Consider the following 26,072-nt stretch of genomic DNA (forward strand, 5'->3'; position numbering starts at 1 on the left):
GCTTAAACCCGGAATTCTCCCCAAGCTTTTTCCCTCTTCCAGCTTTGTGGGCAGCACCTGGAATTTGGGTCTTGGCAGAGTTGGCTGCTCGGGATTCTCCCGAAACTTTTGATCTGAGCTTTGAGTGGCACTTTGAGGCTCCATCAGCCTCACCTGCGGGGGGGAGGCGCTCCTGGAGGAATGCTGAATATTCCAGGGCTGAGCGGAACGCTGGAGCCCTCAGCTTTGCACGGAGCACAGGGGTGACCCAAATCACTGGGAATTCATCCCATTTTCAGTGCCTTGCCACCAGGACCTTCACAGAGCAGAGCAGACAGTCTGTGGGTGTCTATCACGCTTCAAAAAGGGGGAAAAATGGGAAAATGCAGGATTTTGGAGTGGTGCCAGGTAGGAAGCTGTGGGGAGCAGTCTCTGGTGGTGGTGGCAGCACAGCCACATGCTTGTCCCTCACCTGGTGTCCCTGGATGGGAGCTGTGGGATGTGGGACAGGCTCCTCCTGGGCTGCTGGCTGCTCCAGAGGTTCAGCATTCCTGCTTGTCCCATTCCCACCACCTGCCCTGTGCCCTGCTCAGATCTTCCTCACTGCCTTCACTGTGAATTCTCATTTCCTGGGATTTAGGAGCTTGTTCCTTCCAGACCGAGGGTGACAGGGCTGTCACTGTGAGTGGCCTCAGCCCTTGTGCCTGCCCACAGTTCTGCTCCTCCATCCTGTTCCTTTGCTGTCCAAACCCCCGTTCCCAGGACTGGGGGATCCCGAGCGCGTTCCTCTGGCAAGGTCGGCGTGGCAGAGGGGATCCACGAGGAGCTGGCCTGGGAAGCTGAGGGAATTCTGGGCTCTGTCACCACCTGCTGTGCCATGGTGTCCCCAGTGATGACTGTCCCCATGTTTGTCCCTCAGGGATTGTCACCACGGCCAGGAGGTGTGACCACAGGTGTGTCCATCCCACCTGCTTCCAGCTGGGTTTTCCTCTTGTAAAAGCTGGATTAATCTTGGTTTGAATCTTCATGGGAATTCCAGTCGGGGGTTTCTCCATTGGATTGGAGCTTCCAGGTGTCTCACAGACCAATTTCTGATTCATTGGGAACAGAAGAGACCCAGTGCTTGGTCCTGAGGGGTGGCAAGGGGTGGGAGAGATTCATTCTGGGCTCTCCTTCTTTTCCCAAGTGCGAAAGACTTGGGAAAAGTTTCTGTGCAATCAGTGCTGGTTGGCAAATATCCATCAGGGACAGGCTGGGAGAGCTGGGAATGTCCAGCCTGGAGAAGAGGAGGCTCCAGGGGGAGCTCAGAGCCCTTTGCAGGGCCTGAAGGGGCTCCAGGAGAGCTGGAGAGGGACTGGGGACAAGGGACAGAGGGACAGGACACAGGGAATGGCCAGAGATACCCCAGGGCTTGGAATGTGTCACATCCAAGGGCTCTTACCTGGCTGCAGCTGCCAAATGGACGCCAGGAGGGATAAAAACTCCTGCTCCAGGAACCCTCCCATGTCCTGGGGATTTGGGATTTTCCTCTGGGCTCTGCTCTCATTTTCCCTAACACCTGGGACATGATTTTCCAGGTGCTCACAGGATGTTGCTGCCAGAACTTTGGGAGATATTTGAGTCTGGAGCATCAATTTTTTCCTTTGAGGTTTTGGGTTTCTTCATTGTTTGATGGCTTTTGGGTCTTAATATATTAAGATTATTTTGTGACCTTTGATTTCTGCCAGTTGTGTTTGGATGAAACCTGGAATTCAGGCTCGTGGGAAAACCACCATCCCTGCTTTTAGTCACAAAACCCCAAACTCAGTGGGTTCACTCTGCATTCCAGCCTCGGGAGGTGATGTGCAAGGGAAGGGGGTGGTTTGTTAGGATTCCAGGAGCTTCCAAAGTCCCCGGGGTTCTTCCACAGGCTGAGAATTCCCTGAATGTCCCAAACCCCCTGTGGCTGAGGTTTGTCTGCAGGGCTTTCCCCGCCCTTCTGGGTGAAAGGGGCTCTGTTTTCCTGGGATAAAGAGCAGATTCTTTGGCTGAAGCCAGGCCCAGAGCGACCAAAACCCAAAAACATTTCTGCACAATGACCAGAACCAGTGACACATGGGGTGGGGGAAATGCCAAACTGGTCCCGTTTTGGGGATTACTGGGGAGGTTGGGATGAGTGGGAAGATGGAGCAGGACAGGGAACATCTGTGTCCCCTCTGGGATAGAGGCAGTGGGATTGAAAGGTGTCAGGGTTTTGAGGATCTCCAGAACATCTGGAGAGGGGCTTTAAACACGGGCTTGGAGTGATAGGACACAGGGAGTGGCTTCCCACTGGAAAAGGGGAGATTTGGGTGGGATTTTGGGAAGGAATTCCTCCCTGGGAGGGTGGACAGGCCCTGGCACAGGGTGCCCAGAGAAGCTGTGGCTGTCCTGGTTCCCTGGAAGTGCCCAAGGACAGGTTGGACAGGGCTTGGAGCAGCCTGGGACAGTGGAAGCTGTCCCTGCACACGGCAGGGGTGGAATTGTTGGGATTTAAGGTCCCTTCCCACCCAAACCATTCCAGAATTCCATGATTAATCTGTTTTGCTCTGGCTGATTGCAGAGCAGGAAGCATTGGAGGTGGATCCCAACAAATTTCCCTGGGATTCCAATAATCCTGAGGGTCTCCAGTACCCATGGAGCTGCTCACATCCATCACCTCATTGCTGCTCCAAGAGCATTGATGACCTGGATAACCCCACCTGAACCCAGGGGCATCCCGGGATGTCACACTTGGAGTGTCCTGGTGCCTGCTGAAATAGAAATATGGATGTAATGTTTATGACATGGAATCATGGAATTGTTGAGGTTTCAAAGCCCTCCAGGGGTGGGGACTCCACCACTGCCCTGGGCTGGAGGAATTTTCCCATCTAAACCTCCCCTGGCACAACCTGAGGCCGTTTCCTCTCTCTGGTGGATAATGACAATCCCACCTGGAAAGCTGCTGGACTTTGCCACCCACATTCCAAGGTGGGATACCAGGAGTCCAGGCATGCCAGGAACAGCAGGGGGGCCACCATGAAGGGATGGGACAATAACTTCTGTCTGCTTCTGGGCACAGAATTCCATGGCTGGAAAACCATGGGAATGCTGATAAAATGGGAAAAGGTGGAGCACAAGTTGGTTAAGGCTGACCAACTGTGCTGCTCTTGTGGTTTTTTTTTGTTCCCAAGGCTTATAAAAATGTTATAAAAGGGGATAAATCAGCTTTGTGAGTGATCACAGGTGGCTGTGCCGTGGTTTGTGGCTCCTGTTGGGGAGCGGAAGGAATTCCCCAAAATCAAAAGAGCTGGAGGAGGCGAGCGGGGCCGGAGGGAGGTGAACCATCCCGATATCCACCCCTTGTGTCCATCCCACCTTTTCTGAGCCCCTCTTTCCCCCGTTGCCAGGCCTCCAGCACGGGCAGGATGAGCGCTGACGGCGGCAGCAAGCCCCTCAAGGTGGGCTCCCGCGTGGAGGTCATCGGCAAGGGCCACCGCGGCACCGTGGCCTACGTGGGGGCCACCCTGTTCGCCACCGGCAAATGGGTCGGGGTCATCCTGGACGAGGCCAAGGGCAAGAACGATGGCACGGTGCAGGGCAGGAAGTACTTCACCTGCGAGGAGAACCACGGCATCTTCGTGAGGCAGTCCCAGGTGGGTGGGATCCCAAGGATCCTCGGGATTGTATTGTTAAATACAGGGAATTTTGGGGAATCTCCGTCTCCTACAAGGGGAGGGAACAGCAGGCTCCAAAGCCAGGTGGAATCTCACCCTCCGCAGAGTTCTTGAGGTTCTGGAGTGAAAGCAGCCTGGTGAATTCCCAGTTGTTCCATCCTGCTGCCCAGCCCGGTGCTGCCCTGTATTTACCACCTGCAGCAGGTGGAGTTTGGGATTGATCTCAGACGTTTACCTGGAAGCAGACCCAAGGAATTGTAATTAAATTGTGTTTACCTGGAAGGAGATAAAACACACGGTGTGGGTGTGGCTGCTGAGATTTGCTGCTCGTGTGCTGCTCCCTCCAGAGCAAACATCCTCCAGGTGAATTCCTGGGTCACCTTCCAAGGACACCAGAGCCTCAGCCAGCTCCCGTCCCCTCCCTGGCACAAAGGGGCTGCTTTGTGTCCCACCCCATGGCCTCTCATTGCCAGGACCTTGGGATTGGGTGACAGAGGGAAGCTGAGCACAAAATGAGGGCATTTGGGTCCTGGGGTCCACCCCAACATCCACTGTGCCATCCATTGGAAGGGCCTTTGGATCATGAGGCTGCAGCAGTGGCTCATCCAGGAGAGATTGCAGGAATCACTGAGGTTGGAAAACACCTTTAGGAGGACTCCAGCCACTCACTGCTTCATCTCAAGGGAAAATGATCCCCATCCTTTAAATAATGGGATAAACACAGAGAGCTGAACCCACCAGAGCTGGAGGCAAACTCACCAGGAAGCTTTTCATCCCACCCAAACCATGCTGGTGTGTAGGAATTGCTGGATGGAGCTCTGCTGCTCTCCTGGCATCACCAGGGAGATTTCCCAAATGAGATTCCAGCACACTCCCAGTTCCCACATTAAAACTGGACACATCCTTTGTCCGTGTCTCTCGGCCTCTCCTGCCAGCTGGGAGAGGCTTTGAGGGGTTTACAGGGAAAAGTTTGGGTCTGCAGGACCAGGAGGGACCCCAAGGCCCACCCAGTGCCATCCCCTGACAGTCAGGGACACCTTCCACTTTCCCAGGCTGCTCCAATCCAACCTGGCCTTGGACACTTCCAGGGACCCAGGGTCAGCCACAGCTTCTCTGGGAATTCCATCCCAGCCCCTCCTCACCCCCACAGGGAGGAATTCCTTCCCAAAATCCCACCCAAATCTCCCCTTTTCCAGTGGGAAGCCATTCCCCTTTTTTGTCACCTCATCCTCAGGGCCAGGTGTGCAGCAAGTGATACTCAACCCCCACCCCAAATTCCAGAGCTGGGAAGGGATTGGGATACACCTGGAGCAGGGATGGGAAGCAGGAGGGACAGACAGCCCCCAAATCCCCCAAATCCTCAGTCCCAGAGCAGAGCCGTGGAGGCAGGGCTGCCCCAGCAGGTCCAGAGCTGATCCTGAGCCACCCTGGGGCACAGGGAGGGTCCCCGGTGTCCCCCAGGGCACAGAGGGGGGACCCCACCCCTGGCACCCCTCGGCAGGGCAGGGAGGGGCAGAGGGTGCTGGGACAAGGCTTTGGGTGGGGCTGGATGCATCCCCCATCCCTGGCAGTGTCCAAGGGACAGGGACAGCACTTGGAGCAACCTGGGACAGTGGGAGGGGTCCCTGTCCACGGCAGGGGTGGCACCGGTGGGATTTATGGTCCTTTCCCACCCAAGCCATTCCATGATTCCCTGATTCCCTGGCAATTCCAAGCATGGCTGTTCCTTTTCTGGTGTGTGGAAATCCCTGATTTTGGCATCACCTGGAGCTGCCTTTGGCAGATGAGCTCGATGGACACGATGTGCCCAGTCTGTGGTGGCAGTTCCCAGTGTCACTCCAGATCCAGCCCCGCTGTGTCCCTGTCCCCAGCCTCTCCAGCAGCTCTGGAATTCCCTCCTAGGCTGTACCTGCTGGGAAACCCCCAGACCACTCAGAATTCCCACCCTGCATGGCTGTAGGTGTCGTGATTTCCTTGGCATCATCTTTTCCTTGGTCTCTTTGTGGCTTTTAATTCAAATTTCATCATTGCTGGCGTTGGGAACCTTCCCGAAATGGAATTCCTGTCTGACAGCTTCCCAGGTTATTTTGATTTTTAAGCTGAGCTCACAGGTGGGAGGTGGTGATGGATCAGGCAAATTCCTGCAGGAACAATTTGGGAGGTGCTGATCTGAGGTTCTCTCTCAGGGATCTAATCCCTCCCAACCTCATTTTCCATGCTTATCCAGCAAAAAAATGCATCTAAAAATAGTTCAAAAGAAAAATCCCTGAATCTGGAACGGATGTTCCGGGCTGTCAAATCCAGAGCTTTGTCTTTCCTCGTTGCCTGTGTGAATATTCCATGTTCCCAATGAAAATAAGGAGTGTGTGGCTGTTTTGTTGATGGCAAAGCCAGAATGATGAAATTAAAAATCTGTGCCAAAACCATGGGATCTGCTGTGCTGAACCCACTCCCAGAGGGATCTGTTCCCTGGTCTCCCTGTTTGGGAATTTTGGGCAAGGATGGTCGTTGTGTTTTTTCCAGATCCAGGTGTTTGAGGATGGAGCGGACACAACATCCCCAGAAACGCCGGAATCTGCTGCCATGAAGGTCCCTAAGAGAGGTATGGCCCAGCTGGGAAATCCTTCCCAGACACGTGGGAATCCTTAGTGGAGAGGATGGGAAATTATTCCTGAAGGGGATGGGGAATCCCTCCTGGAGGAGTGGGAAATCCCTGAAGAAATGGGAAATCTCCCTTGGAGGAGTGGGAATCCTTCCTGGAGGAATGGGAAATCTCTCTTGGAAGAGTGGAAATCCTTCCTGGAGAGATGGGGAATCCCTCCTGCAAAGGTGGGAAGTCCTTCCCAGGTGAGATGGGAAATCCTTCCTGGAGAGAAGGGAAATCTCTCCTGCAGAGGTGGGAAGTCCTTCCTAGGTGAGATGGGAAATCCTTCCTGGAGTTTGGAAATCTCTCTTGGAGGGGTTAGGAATCCTTCCTGAAGAAATGGGAAATTTCTTTTGGAGGAGTGGGAATCCTTCCTGGAGAGATGGGACATCCTTCCTGGAGAGTTTGGAAATCTCCCTTGGAGGAGTAGGAATTCTTCCTGGAGAGATTGGAAATCCCTCCTGCAGAGGTGGGAAGTCCTTCCCAAGTGAGATGGGAAATTCTTCCTGGAGTTTGGAAATCCCTCTTGGAGGAGTGGGAATCCTTCCTGGAGAGATTGGAAATCCCTCCTGCAGAGGTGGGAAGTCCTTCCCAGGTGAGATGGGAAATCCTTCCTGGAGAGACAGGAAATTTCCCTTGGAAGAGTGGGAATCCTTCCTGGAGTTTGGAAATCTCTCTTGGAGGGGTTGGGAATCCTTCCTGGAGAGATTGGAAATCTCCCTTGGAGGAGTGGGAATCCTTCCTGGAGAGATTGGAAATCTCTCTTGGAGGGGTTGGGAATCCTTCCTGGAAAGATTGGAAATCCCCCTTGGAGGAGTGGGGAATCCTTCCTGGAGAGATTGGAAATCTCCCTTGGAGGGGTTGGGAATCCTTCCTGGAAAGGTGGGAAATCCTTCCTGTAAGGAAGGGGGAAATCACTGACTATTTCCCAGTGGGCACACAGACCCACTGAACCACTCTGAGCCTGTGGAATTACAACATCCCTGTGGAATTACAACATCCCTGTGGAATTACAATATCCCTGTCTCCAGCCCCTTGCTGTGCCCTGTTCCCCCCGGGGGCAGGGATCCCTTCCATTTCCCACATCCGCCGGCCGCGCTGTCCCTGGCTGTGGGCCCAGCCAGGCTTCCCTCCCTCCCTCTGAGCTCTGCTTTGTTGGGAATGCTTTCCCCAGGCGCTGCGGGATCCCGGGAGCTGCCGGAAGGGGCTCTGCCAGCTTCCTGCCTTGGCTGCTCCCTGGGCTCCATGTGCCAAGCCGGGAGCTCCGTGTGGGAAGCGTTTGTGGGATTAACGGATCAGGGTGGGCTGGGCGTTGTGGGTGGGATTTCTTCTCTCCTAAGAAGTAGGAGGTAAAATTAGTTGGGAAAAATGGAATGGACCCTTCCTTGCTCTCTGCTTTGGGTGCTGCAGTAGAATTGTGGAATCATTTAGGCTGGAAAAGCCCTCGGACACCCCCGAATTCCCCAGCACTGCCCAGGCCACCACTGGCCGTGTCCCCAAGTGCCACATGCACAGGGCTGGTAAATCCCCCCAGGGATGGGGACTCCACCCCTGCAGGGCTGCACAGCCCTTTCCAAGAGGAATTTTCCCAATATCCAACCTGGCACAGCCTGAGGCTGTTCCCTCTCCTCCTGTCCCTGTTCCCTGGGACCGGATCCCAACTCCCACCTGGCTCCAGGAATTCAAGGAGTTTTGGAGAGCCAGAAGTTTCCCCCTGATCCCCCTTTTCTCCAGGCTGAGCCCCTTTCCCAGCCCCCTCAGCTGCTCCTGGAGCTCCAGCCCCTTCCCGGCATGTTGGGTTGGGACAGATGGACACCGGGAATTCCCAGCCCTCCCATCCCGGAGCAGGAGGAGCCTGGGCTGCAGGTGGGGTGTGGGATGATGCTGTCAGGGATGCAGGGCTGGCATGTGGCTGCCTGCCAAGGGTTTCCATGGAAACAGCAGCTGCTGCAGCAGCACTGCAGTGGAGGGTGCAGGGATGGCCCTGCCACGGAGCCAGCGCAGGAGGGGACACGCAGGGGGAGCTGCTGGTGACACCTGGGTGAGGGTGGGAATCCAGACACGCCTGCCAGGGAGGGACAGGACATTTCCAATGGAAAAGGGGAGATTTGGGTGGGATATTGGGAAGGAATTCCTCCCTGTGAGGGTGGACAGGCCCTGGCACAGGGTGCCCAGGCAAGCTGTGGCTGCCCCTGGATCCTTGGAGCTCTCCAAGGCCAGGTTGGACAGGGCTTGGAGCCACCTGGGATAGTGGGAGGTGTCCCTGCCCGTGGCAGGGGTGGAGTTGATGGGATTTAAGGTCCCTTCTCACCCAAGCCATTCCACAGGGATTCTGTGTCCCCAAATGCCACACACACATGGATTTCAACCCTCCCCAGCGATGGGGACTCTGCCAGTCCCTGAGCAGCCTGTGCCAGTAGCTCAGGAATCCATGAAATCCAGGGATTCAGCCCAAGGAGAGCAGTGGAACCGCCCCAATTCCGAGGTGTATCCAAGTGTTTGCCTTCCTCAGCCAGCAGCTCCCATAAGGAATTCCCCGTTTCCCCAAATCCACGCCCCGTTGTGCCACCACTTCCTGCCAGATCCTGACTCTGCTTCGCTTCCACTTCCCAAAATTCTCCTGTCCCCCTGCTGGGTGTCCCCTGGCCGCAGGGACACTGGGATGGGGACAGGGGTGTCCCTCAGGCTCATGGCTCTGTTTCTGCTCTCTCCACAGATTCCCTTGATGCTACCAAGGCCAGCAAACTGGTGAGTGACCCCAGCACTTTGTCACCTCTGAGAGGTTTTCATCCCTTCAGGAAGAGCTCACAGACACATAAAATGCTCATGGAAAAGGGAATTTCTCCAAAAACCTAGGGGAAACAAGGTGTAAAAAATGTCATTTTCAGCCACTGGCCAGGAATCAGTCGGTTCCTGAGGGATTATCCAGCACAGGTCCTGTGTCACACGTTTTGATCTGAGTTCAGCAGCATTCCCTGGCTGCTTCCTGCAAACCCTAACCCTCCTGGAGTCCTGGAAAGGACCTCAAAGCCCCTCAGTTCCTGCCACGGGCAGGGGCACCTTCCACTCTCCCAAGGTGCTCCAAGCCCTGTCCAACCTGGCCTTGGACACTTCCAGGGATCCAGGGGCAGCTCTAAGGACCCTCCCCTCTGAGTGCCTTCATCCTGGAGCTCCGGTGGCTCCTGGGACATGGATAGGGATGTGTTGTACCCAAATGTGAGGGATATTTCCTAAGGAGTGGGAATCTGGAGCGGGTTCCTGTCCTTGGGAATGGCCATACAGGTGTGGGGTAGTGAGGAATTATGGAATACTGAGGCTGGAAGAACTCTCTGGGACCATCAAGTCCAGCTGTTCCCCCAGCACTGCCCAGGTCACCATTCCTGAGGACCAGGGATGGAACTGGGTGATCCTGGGGACACTGGGGGTGGCTTTGTGTGTTTTGGGGTAGAAACTGGATTTTCCATGGGGATAAACTGGCCCAGCTGGCATGTGGGCAGTGTGGGAAAGGAAATGGTGGGGACAAGGGGCTTCTGTGCATGTGGCACCTGTGGGGCTGGGTTGGAGCCCAGCCTCCTGCTCTGCCATTGTGGATAATTCCCAGGAGTGGGAATTCTGCTCCCCACCCCGCTCTGGAGCTGGATGCTGGGTGTGGGGACAGCTGGGATGGGGATGGAGCAGCACCTGGGGGTTCACTGGGCTCAGATCCCAGGGACTGTGAGCTCCAGCCAGAGGGGAGGATGGAAATGGATTCCCTGCCCTGTGTTAGAGGGATTTGGGAAGGTTTTTTGCTTTTGCTGCTGTGTGGGGTGTGATCCATCAACCCCTGGCACTGCTGGAGCCCGTGCTCCATGTACTCCCTGCCTGATCCTCCTGGTTTAATTCCACCCTGGAATTCATTAGAAGACAAAGAGAATATTCAGAAAACCTCAGTGTTCTTGAAATCAGGGAATGGGGATTGTTCTTGGAATTTTTTTGTGCTGCTGATGTGGAGAAGGGGTCAGGACAGGAGATGCAGCTCCATGTGCAGCTACGTTCCAGGGCATTCCCACTGGTTTGTCATGGAATCCTGGAATGATTAGGGGTGGGAGGGACCTTAAAACCCATCCAGGACATTTTCCACTATCCCAGGTGGCTCCAAGCCCCATCCAGCCTGGTCTTGGACACTTCCAGGGATCCAGGGGCAGCCACAGCTCCTCTGGAATTCCATCCAGGCCCCTCCCCACCTTCACAGGGAACAATTCCTTCCCAATATCCCACCCATCCCTGCCCTCTGGCAGTGGGAAACCATTCCCCCTTGTCCTCACATCCTCTTCCTCTGCATCCTGCCCCCCTCCAGTCCCTTTGCACCATGAAATGATTTATTCCCCTTTGCACATGTCCTGACCCCCCAAATTCTCCGTGCCGGGGCGGGGGTGGCAGGAGCTGAATCCAGAGCAAGGGGGTAACTCCAGGGCTATTTCCTCCTTAATTTACTTAAATTTCCCTGATCGTATTTCCCCTGCTGCCTTTCCTGCAGCCAGGAGGGGGTTCCTGGGAGAGCCTCCAGGTCTGTCTAACATTCCTTCTGTTCCCTCCTCACGCAGCGCGGAGCGAAGCCCAAAAAGGTGCCGTTTGTCCCTTTTTCCACGCGCGGCCGCATGCCGGGGCCATCGTCACCCTCACTGTCCCCATCCCGCTCCATCCCAGCGCTGCATGGCTGTCCCTGCATGTGCTCCCAGCCAGGGAGGGGACATGGCTGCGGGTGGTGTCACATCAACGTGGAACCCTGGAATGTTTGGGTGGGAAAAGCCTCCGAGGCCAGCGAGTTCTCAACGGAGTCCCCAAGTGTCACATCTGCAGGGGCTGGGAAGTTTCCCCAGGAATGGGGACTGTCCCCCCTGCTCTGGGCAGCCTCTTCCAATGTTTTCCAGCTCTTTCCATGAAGGAATCTCCCCACTATCCAACCTGAATCTCCGCTGGCACAACCTGAGGCCGTTCCCTCACAGCTATTTTATAACCCCTAAACCCTCCGGTGACTTGGGGACAAGTGTCACCTTCTCAGGGCTGTCCTGTCCCTGGGCTCTGGCTCCTCATGAGGTCACTCAAACCCACCTGCTTTGTGACAATTACTGAAGGCAAAAATCTTTTGTGCAAGGATGAGCTGAAACTCCAAAGGTCTTGGCAAAGAATCCCAGAATGGTTTGGGTTGGGATGGACATTAAAGCCCAGCTCATTCCACACCCCCACCATGGGCAGGGACACCAAATCATCATTCCCTGCAGGAAATTTTGGGGATTTTTTTTCCCCCTCTTGGGAATTTTGCCAAGAGAAAAGCCAAGGTGGGCACTGGAGATGTGGGAGAGGGGAGGGAAGTGGTACCTGTGCACCCTTTGGTCCAGATTTGCTTTCCAGCCACTTCCATGTTGATTTTTGGGTAGAAAAATGATCCAAAGAGCTCTGTTTGTCCATGGGAAGTCCAGAGGAGAGGAGCAATGTGGAATCTGCCGAGAGCCTGTGGAGAGAGGCTGGGAGAACCTGCTCCCAAATGTCCCCTCCTTGTGTCCCCCAGATCCAGGTGTCTGCATGTCCCCAAGGCTTCAGGGGCCGTGTGGATCCCTCATGCCGGTCCTGCCAGCTCCAAGGGGCTCTGCTGGGATGAAATTCCTGTTTGGAATGTTGGGTTCTAACTTCCCTGTCCTTGTTCCGGTGGGCTTGCAGCTGCTCCGTGTCCCTGCTGTGTCCCCGCTGTCTGCTCGGAGCTGTGGCTGGGATTAGGATCACGGGGGTGTGACTGTCACTGTCCTGAGGATCACGGATCTGTCACTGCCCTGGGATCATGGATTTGTGGTTGTCACCATCCTGGCAATCATGGGGGTGTGACTGTCACTGTCCTGGCAATCATGGGGGTGTGACTGTCACTGTCCCAAGCATCACGGATCTGTCACTGCCCTGGTGATCTGGGGCTGCGACTGTCACTGTCCTGAGGATCCTGGATTTGTGACTGTCACTGTCCTGGGGATCATGGATCTGTGACTGTCAATGTCCTGGAGATCCTGGATTTGTGACTGTCAGTGTCCTGGGGATCATGGATCTGTGACTGTCAGTGTCCTGGAGATCCTGGATTTGTGACTGTCAGTGTCCTGGGGATCATGGATCTGTCACTCTCCTGGGAATCCTGGTTGGGTGACAGTCATTGTCCTGAGTATCTGGATCTGTCCCTGTCCTGAGGACCCTGGATCTGTGACTGTCACTGTCCTGGGGATTGTGGTGACAGTCATTCCCCTGAGGACCGTGGATCTGTGACTGTCACTGTCCTGGGGATCTGGATCTGTCACTGTCCTGCCCCTTGTCCTGGCTGCACAGACACACCTCACACAGGGACATCCCCATTGAGGGACAGCCCCATGCCAGGCCCTGCTGTCCCCTCACAATTTAACCTTTTCAGCCATTCATGACCCCAAGAGCCCCCCCTGCCCCTTGGGCAGCTCCTGCCCCACACAGGGATGTGCCATGGGGGGGGGGGGGGACTTGGATAATGAGAGTAATTAGCGGGTAAATCCTCGTTCTGGAGATTACGGCGGCTCCTGTGTGTCAAATATAGACTTTAATCATGTGCCAAGCTGCTGCCAGATGGGCCTTTCCCCCTGCTGTGCTCCTTCCCTGTTTTCCATGGATTTGGGAGTGGTGTGTGGCCTTTGGGCCGTGCTGTTCCCAGGGCTCCTGTCCCTTGGTTGTGACGCCGTGTCGGGGTGTCCTTGTTCTTGGAGCAGGAGGTCCATGCTGTCCTCAGGAGGTGCTGGCTTTTGTCCTGGGCCAGACTGGCTGGGAAGGACTCCAAAATCTGGTTAAAGAGCAGGAAAAGGGTCTTTCCCAGGTCATTTTTGGGATGAAACAGGTTGTGTTGTCTTCATCCCCATGACAATGTGTCTGTGGTGGTGACAGGCCGTCCCTTCTCCTGCTGCAGTGCTGGGTGACGCTGGGTCATGGATGTCACCTCCCAAGGGACATGGAGGTGGCAGGGCTGTGATGGGAGCAGGGGGCTCCCAGGGATGCAGGGAAAGGCTCCAGCAAAAGCTCTGCCTCACTCGGGGGTGTCAGGATGAGCTGCCAGGGTCTGACCCATTCAGGAATCATGGAATTGTGGAATATTTAGGTTGGAAAAGCCCTCTGAAACCACTGAGTCCAACTGTTCCCCTGGCACTGGCAAGGCCGTGTCCCCCAGTGCCACATCCACAGGTGGCATATGCTGGTGCTGTGACCCTGCTGTTAAATCCTGTCCCGCCACCTCAGGTCACCTGTCCCCTGCTGCTGCAGCCAGTTTGATCCTGGGATTGTCCCTCGGATGGATCAGGTTTGTCCCCGTCCAGTGACATCCCTGTTCTTCCATCCTCCCAGCAGCATTCCATGTGCCAGGGCTGGAATCCTGCTGTGTCCTGGGCTGGGCCCCCCTCCCAGCTGGGCACCTGCTCCCATCCCATCCCAGGGTGACCCGTCAGTGGCTGGGTCAGTGGCCGAGTGTTATCCCGGTGTTATCTTGGTGTTATCCTGGTATTATCCCAGTCTCCATGCAGGAGTGGCCAGGTCAGTGTCTGGTTGTTATCCCGGTGTTATCCCGGTGTTATCCCGGTACTGTCCTGGTCTCCATGCAGGAGTGCCCGGGTCAGTGTCCAGTTGTTATCCCAGTGCTATTCTGGTGTTATCCTGCTCTCCATGCAGGAGCAGCTGGGTTAGTATCCGGTTGTTATCCCGGTGTTATCCCACTTGTTACCATGCTGTTATCCTGGTGTTATCCCGGTCTCCATGCAGGAGTGGCCGGGTCAGTGTCTGGCTGTTACCCCGATGTTATCCCCGTCTCCATGCAGGAGCAGCTGGGTCAGAGTCCAGGGTGTTATCTCGGTGTTATCCCACTTGTTACCACGGTGTTATCCCGGTGTTATCCCAGTCTCCGTGCAGGAGTGGCCAGGTCAGTGTCCGGCTGTTACCCCAGTGTTATCTTGGTGCTGTCCCAGTCTCCGTGCAGGAGTGGCTGGGTCAGTGTCCAGCTGTTACCCCAGTGTTATCCCGGTGTTATCCCGGTCTCCATGCAGGAGCAGCTGGGTCAGTATCCAGTTGTTATCCCGGTCTCCATGCAGGAGTGGCCAGGTCAGTGTCTGGTTGTTATCCCGATGTTATCCCGGTCTCCATGCAGGAGTGGCTGGGTCAGTGTCCGGCTGTTACCCCAGTGTTATCCCGGTCTCCATGCAGGAGCAGCTGGGTCAGTATCCAGTTGTTATCCCGGTCTCCATGCAGGAGTGGCCGGTCAGAGTCCAGTTGTTATCCCAGTTGTTACCCCGGAGTTATCCGTGCAGGAGCAGCTGGCCCAGCTGGTCTGTTGAACGCAGAGGGGCCACCCCAAGCCCCGTTAATCCTTTAAAGGAACGGATAACCCGACCAGCTCCAAACACCCGCCTCGCCCCAGCTGCCCAAACCGCGTCCCACGGCAGGGCCTGGATGAACCCAGGGCTGATTTTCCAGGCACTGCTGTTCCCCGGGCGGGGTGACACCCCTGTGGCAGCTCTTTGTGTCCCCAGGGGAGCCTGTGGTGATTATTTTGATGTGACCCTCTGGGGCCAGGAGCTGAGCAGCATCTGGTGCTGCAAACGGATGACTCCATGGAAAAGAGCTGCAGTTAACCCTGGCATCTCCTCTCCAATCCCCCCAAGAGCCAGGAGTTCTCCCATCTGTGGTGGTGCCACAAGCTCCTTCTCATGGATTTAGGATAAAAAAACCTCCCTTACCGGTCCCTGAGGAGTTTCAGGGACAGCCCAAGGCACCTGACACCATTTCCCTGGGGTTAAATTGCATTTTCTCCCTGCTGCTGCTGCATTTATTGGATCTTTGTGTGGGAAGAGTTGATATGTTCTGGATTTAGGGAGCGGAGCTGTGTGCAAGGAGAGGAGCTGGTTCATTAGAGCAGCTCTAATACCCATAATTATCTTAAACTTAAATCCGTGTGAGCCTGCACGTGGCTCCTCCAGAGATGGACAGGGCACTGGGATCATTCAGGGCTTTAAAGCCATGGATCCGGGAGGATTTCATCTGGAAATGCTTCATAAGGGGTTCCTGGTTTGGGCCAGGGCTGGTGAGAATGGGAGGGAGATTCTCTTGGAGCGTTGGAATGGATTTGAAAGATCCCAAAAGCTGGGTCTGTGTCAGCTCTGGCTCCTGAAGGTTTGTGGTGCTCAGACTGGTGGGGCTCGGGGTTTTCTTTGTTAAGAGATGCAATTACAGCTCCCAAAAATGTCCCTTGGGAATGCTCCCCTGCCCCCAGCGCCTGCCAGCAGCCAGAGGGAGCTGCAGGAGAGCAGATCATGGAATGGGTTGGGTTGGAAGGGACCTTAAACCCATCCATGGACACCTCCCACTATCCCAGGTGGCTCCAACCCCAAAGTCCAACCTGGCTTTGGACGCTGCCAGGGATCCAGGGACAGCCACAGCTGCTCTGGGAATTCCAGCCCAGCCCCTCCCTACCCTCCCAGCCAGGAATTCCTTGCCAAGATCCCAGCCCAATCTCCCCTTTCCCAGTGGGAGCCATTCCCTGGCTCCTGTCCCTCTGTCCCTTGTCCCCAGTCCCTCTCCAGCTCTCCTGGAGCCCCTCCAGGCCCTGCAAGGGGCTCTGAACTCTGCCTGGAGCCTTCCCTTCTCCAGGGGAACATTCCCAGCAATCCTGACTCCAGAGCAGAAGGGCTCCAGAATTATGGAATGATTTGCATTGGAAGGGACCTTAAAGCCCATCCAGTTCCATCCCTTGCCACGGGCAGGGACACCTCCCACTATCCCAGGCTGTTCCAAACTCCATCCAGCCTGGCCTCGGACACTTCCCCCACAGCTGCTGGATTCCCTGATCCAGGGGTTTTTCAGGAATCAGATGCCAGCACAGATCAGTTGGACATAGGATGTCCCCAGCACGACATCTCCGAGGGGTTGCTTCCAGGGAATGTCAGAGAGGCCTTTAAATGCTTTTTCCAGGAGATTGGCAGGATTGTGCTGAGGGACTGGAGGTAAAATTCCCTCTGTGTGTGGAGGGTTGGGTGTGCAGGTGAGCCCAGGGCGCCCTGAGCTCCTCTCCCCTCAAAGTGTGGGAATTTTGGAAAATGACACAGTTGGAATGGGGGCTGGATGAGTCTGTGTTCATGTTACATAATATAATAATCATATCATAGATGGGGTTTAAGATCTGTGCATGTAAAGGGAGCTGCTGTCCTGCTCTCCAGCGCTCCGTGGGGCAGGACACGGATTCATGGAGAGTTTGGAGATGGTGCTTGGTGACATCCTGTGGGTTCCCAGCAGCGTTCTTGTCCAGGGACAACGGGAATGCCAGGCAGGAATTGCGGGAATGGTCCTGGCAGGGCAGCGAGGCTCAGGATGTGCTGGATACCACCCTGAGTGGCATTTTTAGGGCAGGGATTTTGGGGCAGGGGCTCCCCGAGGCCCGGGGGCTTCTCTCCGCACCCTCAGCCCTGCAGGGCTGCCCTGAGCTCCCGGTAATCCGCCCGTGTCAGCCGGAGGTGCGGAGCTGGCGCTGCATGGCAGCGCGGCAAGATGATCCCTCTGTCCATCTGTCCATCCCTCGGGGCTCGGCGCCGTCCATCTGTCCATCCGGGCTCCGCTCCGTCCGTCTGTCCGCTCCCGCGGGATTTGCCCGGCGCTCGCAGCCGCCGGCGCGGGGCGGGTTCGGCTGCGGGCACCGCGGGGATACCGAGCGCAGCCACGGAGCCGCCTGCACCACGGAGCACCGGGGTGGCACCCGGGGGGGCTCTCCCGGGGGGCTCTGAGCCGCTGAGAACCCCCCCCGTCCCCTCCCTGAGCGCAGCATCGCATCCGCACCATCCTCATCCCCATCCTCATCCGCACACCGCCCGGCTCGGTGCAGCGCCCGGCGGTGCGGCCCCTCCGCGGTGATGTCATGAGCCGCCGGGGCGGTGGTTGGAGCCACCGGCGGAGCGGGGACGAGCGGCCGCGGCCGGGGGGGGCTGCCCTGGACCCCCTGAGCCCCCGCCGAGCCCCCGGGCAGGACGTGGCGAGCGGCCGGCGGCGGCCGCGGCCATTTGCCGTGTCCGGCCGTGCTGACTGACCCGCTGCTCCGTCTCCTCCCGCTCCGGCCGTCCCTGCGCGACGATGAGGCAGGCCCCGGCCACACGCAAGGTACGGTCCGCGCCCGCATCCCCCGGCATCGCGTCCCCGCTTCCCAGCCGCCTCCTCGCTGTTTTTTCCCGTTTTCCCCGTGTTGATGCTGCCGGGCTGTAATTGGGAGCGTGACGGGCTCGGGGAGGAGGGGGGCGGTGGGTGAGCATCGGTTCATGGCTGGCTTTGCCTTCCGAGCTCCCGGAGTCCCCTCTCCGTGTCACCCGGCCAATGCAGCGGCTCTGCGGCTCTGCCGGGGCCCTGTCCCCGCTGCCGGTGCCATCCCTGTCCCCGGCTGCTGATGCCATCCCCTCTGCCTGGGGGTGTCCGTGCTGTCCCTGCTGCCTGTGTTGTCCCCGCTGCTGGTGCCATCCCCACTCCAGGGTTGCCAGTGCCATCCCTGCTGCTGTCCCTGTGCCCACGGCTGGTGCCATCCCCACAGCCTGAGAGTGTCAGTGCTGTTCCTGCTGCCGGTGCCATCCCTGCTTCCAGTGCCACCAGTGCCCACCCTGGGGAAGCTGCGTGCCCATAATCCCGGTTTTCCTGCCAGCCTTTGGCATTCCCAGAGGCTGGCAGTACCCAAGTCCCTGCTGGGCTGCCATTCCCGCAGGTGACAGCGCGGGCACTGGCCTATATGTTTATTTTTAGTGTAACCACGATGTCACTGCTCAGCTTAAAGAGAAATCCTGGGAATTTCTGGCTGGTGGCAGGGAATAGACCCCAGCTGGGCTGGCCCTGCCTGTACCTGGCAGTAAATGCTCCTGATTTACAGCTGCACCTCCCTGAGCTCGTCATGTGTCCCTGTTAATCCTCTTCCCCGTGGAAAGTTTCACGGATGCTGCTTTCCCTCTGCCCCACTGGAGCAGGGAGTGGGGGCTGCTGGTGCTCAGCCCCATGCCTGGATTCCATCCTGCTTTTCCCGTTGCTCCTCTCCTTGCCCATGGGATCACACCTGTGAGACCAGGCACCTGCTGGGTGGTGCTGGTTGTTTAAAATGCAGAATTCCCAGCAGTATCCCAGGGAACCACACCCTGAGGGGCTCATCTGGGGGCTGAGACTCAGCTCCAGCAGAGGGGAGGTGCCTCCGAGGGGCCAAATTCCCGGGAATGGAGTGGGATGGCATCAGCATGGACCAGCACTGGATCAGTGCCTGGGCATCACCCCCGGCACTGCCTACCCCACTCAGGAGCTGCTGCCAATCGGAATCCTCCTGGAAACTCTGGGAATCCTCCACAGCAGCAGCCACAGTCTGTGAAGTTCATGCTTGAAGCCTTGAAACTTAATCCAGGAGAAGGCTCCAGTGACACCTCCCCTGTCCTGCCTGCTGGAAGGTGACATTCACACATTCCTGCTCATCCATCCAGCACTCGCTGCTCCTGGCTGGATTGGGATTCCCACACCTGGAGTGGGACCAAATCAGGAGGGACTTCTAGGAGCTCACCTTCAGCAGGCAATGCTGACCCCACCACAGTCAGTCTTTGGTATCCAGGAGGATTTTTCCAGAGTTCCTGCTGCCAGAAGCTGAGTCCATCTCGGAGCGCGCCGGTTCGGAGCCCCCAACGCTCCCCTGGGAGCAGAGGTTTTGTAATTCCATCAAATATTGATGCAGCAGCTTTACACAGCAGAGCCCAGAACCTCCAGTGGAACATCCATCCCCAGCAGGGGGCTCGGAGCAGCCCGAATCCAGGAGGGTCCAGGTGGGGCTGGAGCCTCTTCCCAGTGCTGGCACGATGCTGGACACCGGAAAATCCATGTCCCATCCTGGTCACTGACTTTTCCAGAGCCCAGCGATGACTTGACTGGCTGGGGACAGATGGTGCCACCATGGAGGGGAGCCTGGCCATCCCCCATTCCTGATGGAGAGAGCAGCTGGAGCATCCCAGAGCATCCCTTTGCCACGGATCCCGGGGGGCTTGGAGCTCCAACTTTCAGTGGTCATCACATGGAGGGGACCAACACTCCGAAGGATGCACAAAGCAGGATGATCCCCTGTCATTCCACATGGCTTTAGGGGTGGTTACCAGGAGCCTTCTCCTTGTTTTTAGGGTTTGGTGTGGTTTTAGGGTTTGAGTTGGTGTCCCTCACCCCATAGCCAGGACAGGGCTCAGTGTCCCCCAGGACAAGGCTCATTGTACCCCAGGATAAGGCTCGGAGTCCCCCAGTTCAGGGCTCGGTGTCCCCCAGGATAAGGTTCGGTGTCCCCCAGGACAGGGATCAGTGACCCCCATCCAGGAAAAGGCTCAGTGTCCCCCAGGGAAGGATTTGGTGTCCCCCAGGACAGGACTCAGTTGTCTCAGGTGACATTGCTCCATGTCCAAGGACTTGGTGGTTGGTGTGGGACCCCCCAGCCCTGCCCCACTCCTGAGTCCCCCCACGTGTGTGGCAGGGAGTGGGGACATCTCCACCGGTGGAATTCCTGAAGAAGACGTTTTCCAAGTGTTTCCCAGATTCTTGTTGCTGCTCCACGTTGCTTACTTGGACTTTGGGAAGATGCTGGAGAGCTCCTGAAGAGCATCCTGAGAGTTTCACCTGAGGGTCTGGAACTTTTGCTGCTGCAATTCCATTTCCCTGGCAAATTTGGTTGTGCAGGAGATGTTGTGGAAGACAGGAATTTCTTCCCTCGGGATTGACGTGGGAATAAGCTGGAAAGTGAGCAGGATTTAGCTGAAGCAGTCCCAGAGGTGGTGGGAAGTTTGGAAGTGCAAACACACCCAGATTTATATAGAAAACAGGGAAATAGAGCTCCGAGGTTTCCCGAGGCCTTGGGAGGGAACACGGCCGTGTCGGATACCGGCTGGAGCTGTTGGTCCCTGGTGGGCTCCGTGTGCCTCATGTCCCCATCCTAGACATGGGATCATGTGGCAGCACCATTATCCATCTGTTCTGTTCCTGTTTATTCCCAGCTGGGATTAGGTCATGGAATCAGAAATGAGGGAGAGCATGGAAGTGCTCCAAGGCTGCAGCTGGACAGATATTCCCAGTGCCCACCCGCTGCCCCCCAGGACCAGCCTGGTCACTCCTCCTTTTCCATCCATTAGGGATTGTTTTTAAGGAGAAAAATACGAAATAATTTCATATTTGTCTCTGTTCCAGGCTTGGCCCCGTGGCCTTCCCTCCCTGAGCTGCTCGGAGCTGCTGCATGTGCATGGAGGGGGGTGGGGGGGGTCCTGCCCCAAAATCATGGATGATTTAATTCCAGCCATGAAAGGAAAAGTTGGGAGTGTGGGATCAGCTCTGTGGTGTCCCTGGAATTTTTGGTTAAACAAAGCAGAGCCTGGGGGCTCTGGGGCAGCTGGTCCAGGGTGCTCTGGGTCCTTTGGAAAACCAGAGGGCTGAGGAGAGGAGAAAACTCATGGTTAAGATTAGATCCTTTCCACCTCCTGCTCTGGGGGTCTCTGGGAAAGGCGTGGGAGGTCAAACCCCCCGTGCCCGTGGAGCCTGGAATGCCCAGCCAATCCAAACCAGGCTTTGCCTCTGAAGACCAAAATTCCTTGGAAATACAAGGTGGATCTGCCCTGGGGTATCTGTGGGGTCGGGGTGGGGGATCAGGACGTGCCCTCTGTCCCCAGCTCTGTCTCCACACTAGGCTGGAGGAGCAGAGACGGGGCTTGGGGGTGACCAAGGGCTGTGCTGGCTCCGGGCTCTGCTCCCACGGGAGCTGTGCCGGGGGGTCCCATGAGATCTCTGCCCACCCGGAGCAGCCCTTGGAGCGGGTTAACGAGCCCCCACGCTAACGACGCCGCACGCGCCCGGTGCCACTGGGCACGCTAACGATGCCGGGCACACTAACGATGCCGTGCTGTCTTTTGTCTCCTTTCCCTGCTCTGCCGCTCCGGCCGCCGCCGGCTGTTCTCTGCTCCTCTGTCCCTGTGTGACTGTCTGTCCTCTCTGCTTCCGCTCCCGCTGCCCTCCAGAGCACCGCCCGCCGACCCAAGGTGAGCAGCCACGGTGGGGGCACCGAGCGCGGGGGGCACCGGGCACCGACGGCCCCGTGGGTGCCAGCGCCACTCAAAGCATTGGGTGTCAACCCCGTCACAAGCATGGATCACCGGGTGCCAACAGCACCGCAAACAGGATCCATTGGGTGCCAACCCCACTCAAACGTGGGCCATTGGGTGCCAGTCCCACTCAAACATGGGCCATTGGGTGCCAGCCCCACTCAAACACAACTCGTTGAGTGCCAACCCCATTCACAAACAACCCATTCTTTGCCAGTCCCACTCAAACATGATCCATTGGGTGCCAATCCCACCACAGACACGATCCATTCGATACCAACCCCATTCAAACACAATGCATTGGGTGCCAACCTCACCCAAACACGATCCATTGGGTGCCAACACCACTCAAACGTGATCCATTCATTGCCAGCCCCACCCAAACATGAGCTGTTGGTTGCCAACCCTGCTGAAACACAACTCGTTGGGTGCCAACCCCACTCAAACACGATCCACTGGTTCCCAATCCCACCCAAACGTGATCTGTTGGGTGCCAGCACCATCCAAACATGATCCATTCGTTGCCAACCCCTCTGAAACTTGGCCGTTCTTCTGGATGCCAAATCAAACACAATCCATTGGTTGCCCACACCACTCAAACATGATCCATTCATTGCCAGCCCCACTGAAACTTGCCCATTCTTTTGGATTTCAACTCAAACATGGGCCATTGGTTGCCAACCCCACTCAAACATGATCCATTCATTGCCAGCCCCACTGAAACTTGCCCATTCTTTTGGATTTCAACTCAAACATGATCCATTGGGTGCCAACCCCACCACAGACACGATCCATTTGATACCAACCCCATTCAAACACGATCCATTGGTTGCCAACCCCACTCAAACACGACCCATTGGTTCCCAACCCCACCGTTGTCCTTCCACCTCATTGTGCAGAGCCCAGAGGAGCTCACGGTGGTGATGGACTCCTCTGGAGCAGCTCCAGATCCTTGGGGACCCTCTCCCAGGTTGGAATGGCCGTGGAACAGCCTGAAATCCATGTGGCCGTGCCCAGGTTGTGCCAGGGGGTCCCTGCAGGGGCTGCTGCTCCCTGCCTGTCCTGGCTTGTGCTGAGACAATCACAGTGGGCTTGTGAGTGGGGTCTGAAAGAACCTGAGGTGTCAGGCAGGGCTGTGTGGTCCCAGCTGGCCCTCGGGGGCTGCTCCAGCCAGCATCATTCACCTTGGGAAGGGACTTGTGGCTTGAAGGGAGGAAATGTGGGAGAGAAATCCTTAAAGACTGAGTTTGGAAATGGAGAACTCTCCAGCACGGAGGGCTCCATCCTCACCAGATGCTTCCAGCACCTCGCCCCAGGCAGGGGGTGGAGGCCATCAGCCCCAGGGCTCTGGGATCTCATCCCATTCCCGGGGTTTGAATGGTTCTTGTTGATGTCTCTGCAGGGATGTCCCGTGGGACCTCCTGCTCCTTTGGCCTCACTCCTGCGCTGGGCAGGGAGGTGCAGTTGGACTCCTGGAATCACGGAATGGGTTGGGTTGGAAGGGACCTAAAGCCCATCCAGCTCCTCCCAGGAACACTTTCCACTATCCCTGGTGGCTCCAGGCCCCATCCAGCCTGGCCTTGGACGCTTCCAGGGGAGTGGCAGCCACAGCTTCTCTGGGCAACCTGTGCCAGGGCCTGCCCACCCTCACAGCCTGGAATTCCTTCCCAATATCCCATCTAACTCTGCTTTCTGTGAGGGATCTGTGACCCCAAAAGCACCAAGAACAAAAAAACATATTTGTTTTGAGTTGTATCTGGAAGGAAGCACGTGGGGCTTGGTGCCACCCAGAAATTCCCTGTTTTCTGTGAATGGGAGAACTGGGATTATCCCAGGAGGGCAGGCTGGGCCTATCTAAGGGGTGCTGGACTTGTTGCAGTTGAGTTAACTCAGATTTGCCTCCATTTTGGGGAAAATAAGGGCAGAGGGTGAAAGTTTCTCTTTCTCAGCTGTGCCTGTGGGTGAAACCACACACTTGGTGAACCCTCATGGCACCAAAAATCCCATTTCCAGAAATAAAATCAAGTCAGGAAATTTAATTTACACAGTCAGAGGTGAGTGATCCAGAAATAGGGTCCGTGAGGAGACCAGTGGGAGCCTGGGGGGCACCTGGTGTTTCCCTCACCCCTTTTCCCACTGCCTGGGCTCAGACAGTGATTAATTAACAGCCTCATAAGCGCTAATGAAGCAGCGCCAGCCCCTACCAGACTCTGGGAACTCACTCCTTGTTGATTTTCTTGTTGCTCCCCTAAACCTGGGTTCTCATCTTGGTGGGCTCTGAGGTTTTGCAGTCTCACCCTCTGGAGCTGGGACCTTTCCTCCTGGAATCCTGGAATGGTTTGTGGTGGGAGGGACCTTGGAGATCATCCAGTGCCACCTCCTGCCACTGGCAGGGACACCTCCCGCTATCACGGAGTGCTCCACGCTGGCCTTGGGCACTTCCAGGGATGGGAGGCAGCCACAGCTTCTCTGGGAGACATGTGGAATTATCCATGAATTCTCCAGTGGATTATCCATGAATTCTTTCCAAGCCCAGCTCCTCCGGAGCAGAATTCCTGGGGGTCCGACAGTGACACAAGTCACCACGCTCTGGGTTTCCCCTTCTGGAAATGGGAATTTGGGAGTCACCAGGGGTGGGAGGCTGTGGGAGCACCATGCCTTGGGATATCCCCCCTGACGCCCCCTCACCCGTGCTGGTGTCTTGCAGCCCACCCGGACCCCCACATCATCGGCGTCCGGCGGCACCGCCGGGCCCTCGGGCTCGGCCTCGGCGTCCGGCGGGGAGATGAGCAGCAGCGAGCCCGGCACGCCCGCCCAGACCCCGCTGGTGGCCCCCGTCATCCCCACGCCCTCCCTCGGCTCCCCGGGGGCACCCCCGGTCCCCTCGCCCACCAAGGTGAGCCGTGCCCAGGTGAACGCCGGGCTCTGCCGGTGCTCCCCGGCAGAGGGGAGGAGAGAAAACTGCACCCAGCACCGGGAGGGGGAGGAGGAGGAGGAGGAGGAAGAGGTGCCCTGGAGGGTCCTGGGGGTGGTCACTGGGCTGTGGGAGGAGCATTGGGACGGGTCGGAGCTGGCCAGGGCAGAGGAAGAGGCAGCACAGCTGCGAGGCCGCTTCCGAAGGGAATTCCCAGTGCACCTCAATCCCTTCCCAGATCCCTGTGGGACACGGGTGGCATCGGAGCAGTTTGGCAGGGCTGAGGCTCTGAGTCAGAGCTTGATCCTGTTAAATCCAGAGGGTCCAGTTGGCAGCACCCACTGGTGCTGGGAGAACTGGGGCAGAGGGACCAGCAGGAATGCCCTGGGGACCCTCCTGCCCTGGGATTGAAAGACCCCTTGGAGAGGTGCAGGATTTCCCAAACTTGGAAGAACTGGGGTGGAGGGACCAGCAGGGATGCACTGGGGCCCCTCCTGCCTTGGGATACAAAGCCCACCTGGAAAGATGCAATATTTCCCAATTTCAGGGATTTTTAATCATTACAGAGTTATTCCCGTTTCGATCTTTAAAATACTTTTTCTTCGCTTCCATCCTGCTTTGATGAATGAGTTAATTAGAGTTTGGGAGAGATTTGGGGCACAAGGCCAGGGAGGGAATAGCAGGAGAGGACAAAGCTTTGGGATTGTGTGTGGAAGGGAGAGCTGGACAAGGCACCTCAGGGTGGGAATAGAGGGTGTCTCCACCCTTATCCCTGTTCCCAGAGCTCTCTGGTAACTGGTTTCTGTAACTGGGTGCAGAAGTGGCTTTTTTGGGGATCTCAGAATGTCCAGGCTGGAAAAGGAGCAGAGGAGGAATCTATGGGAAGGTCCAGATTTTTCCAAGACCTGTTCCTTGCTGTCACCCAGCTTTGGGATTTGAAGCTTTAGCCCTTGTGGCTGCTGCCAGGGAGGGAGGTGACATCCCTTTGTCCCTGCAGCCCTTCCTTTGGGAATGCTGGCATCAGCCTTTCCCTGCCCTGGGAGCTGAGCTGCTGGAAAAGGACCTGGATCAGTTTTCCCTGGGTGGAGATCACCTGGGAATGATGTGGATGCTGCAGTGGGATCAGGCAGCCACAGCTTCTCTAGGCAGCTTGTGCCAGGGCTTCCCCACCCTCACACCCAGGAATTCCTTCCCAATATCCCATCTAATCCTGCTCTCTGCAGTGGGAAGCCATTCCCCCTTGTCCTGGCTTGTCCCAAGTCCCTCTCTTCTCAAACTGTCCCAATATCCATGACAAAAGTCAGGCCAGGTTCCCTGGGCTTCCAGGAACATCCCCAGAGCTCTGGCCAAAGGATGTCCCTGCTCCTTCCCTAATTCTTGGCTTGGTGTTGTAGGAGGAGGAGAATCTCCGTGCTCAGGTCAGGGACCTTGAGGAGAAGCTGGAGACACTGAAAATCAAGAGGAATGAAGACAAGGCGAAGCTCAAGGAGCTGGAGAAGTACAAGATCCAGCTGGAGCAGGTGCAGGAATGGAAGAGCAAAATGCAGGAGCAGCAGGCTGACCTCCAGAAACGCCTGAAGGAGGCCAAGAAGGTGAGTGAGTGTCCCTGGGAATGGGGCAGTGCCCGGAGAGGTGACTCCAGGAGGAATTCCAGCCCTGACAAACCTTTCCGGGAAGAAATTTTCCCAATGTCCAACTGAACCTCCCCTGGTGCAACTCAA

At 56.7% G+C, this 26,072-nt stretch overlaps 1 protein-coding gene across 7 annotated transcripts in view; it reads left to right on the top strand.

Moving 5' to 3' along the window:
- DCTN1 (dynactin subunit 1) overlaps positions 1 to 26,072 on the top strand; it is a 56,957-nt gene that overhangs the window by 13,644 nt on the left and 17,241 nt on the right. For 3 of the 7 annotated variants that reach the window (XM_053941445.1, XM_053941446.1, XM_053941452.1), the window contains exons 2-9: positions 3,387 to 3,632; positions 6,177 to 6,255; positions 9,014 to 9,045; positions 10,881 to 10,901; positions 17,443 to 17,460; positions 21,354 to 21,374; positions 24,145 to 24,333; positions 25,746 to 25,943. In XM_053941445.1, the coding sequence (XP_053797420.1) occupies positions 3,405 to 3,632; positions 6,177 to 6,255; positions 9,014 to 9,045; positions 10,881 to 10,901; positions 17,443 to 17,460; positions 21,354 to 21,374; positions 24,145 to 24,333; positions 25,746 to 25,943 (786 nt within the window). In that variant the 5' untranslated portion in view covers positions 3,387 to 3,404. The remainder of the gene's footprint in view (positions 1 to 3,386; positions 3,633 to 6,176; positions 6,256 to 9,013; positions 9,046 to 10,880; positions 10,902 to 17,442; positions 17,461 to 21,353; positions 21,375 to 24,144; positions 24,334 to 25,745; positions 25,944 to 26,072) is intronic. The other 4 variants (XM_053941449.1, XM_053941450.1, XM_053941447.1 and 1 more) reach the window with 3 other exon arrangements.

Source organism: Vidua chalybeata, chromosome 4, assembly GCF_026979565.1.
Source record: "Vidua chalybeata isolate OUT-0048 chromosome 4, bVidCha1 merged haplotype, whole genome shotgun sequence".
Lineage (NCBI taxonomy): Eukaryota > Metazoa > Chordata > Aves > Passeriformes > Viduidae > Vidua > Vidua chalybeata.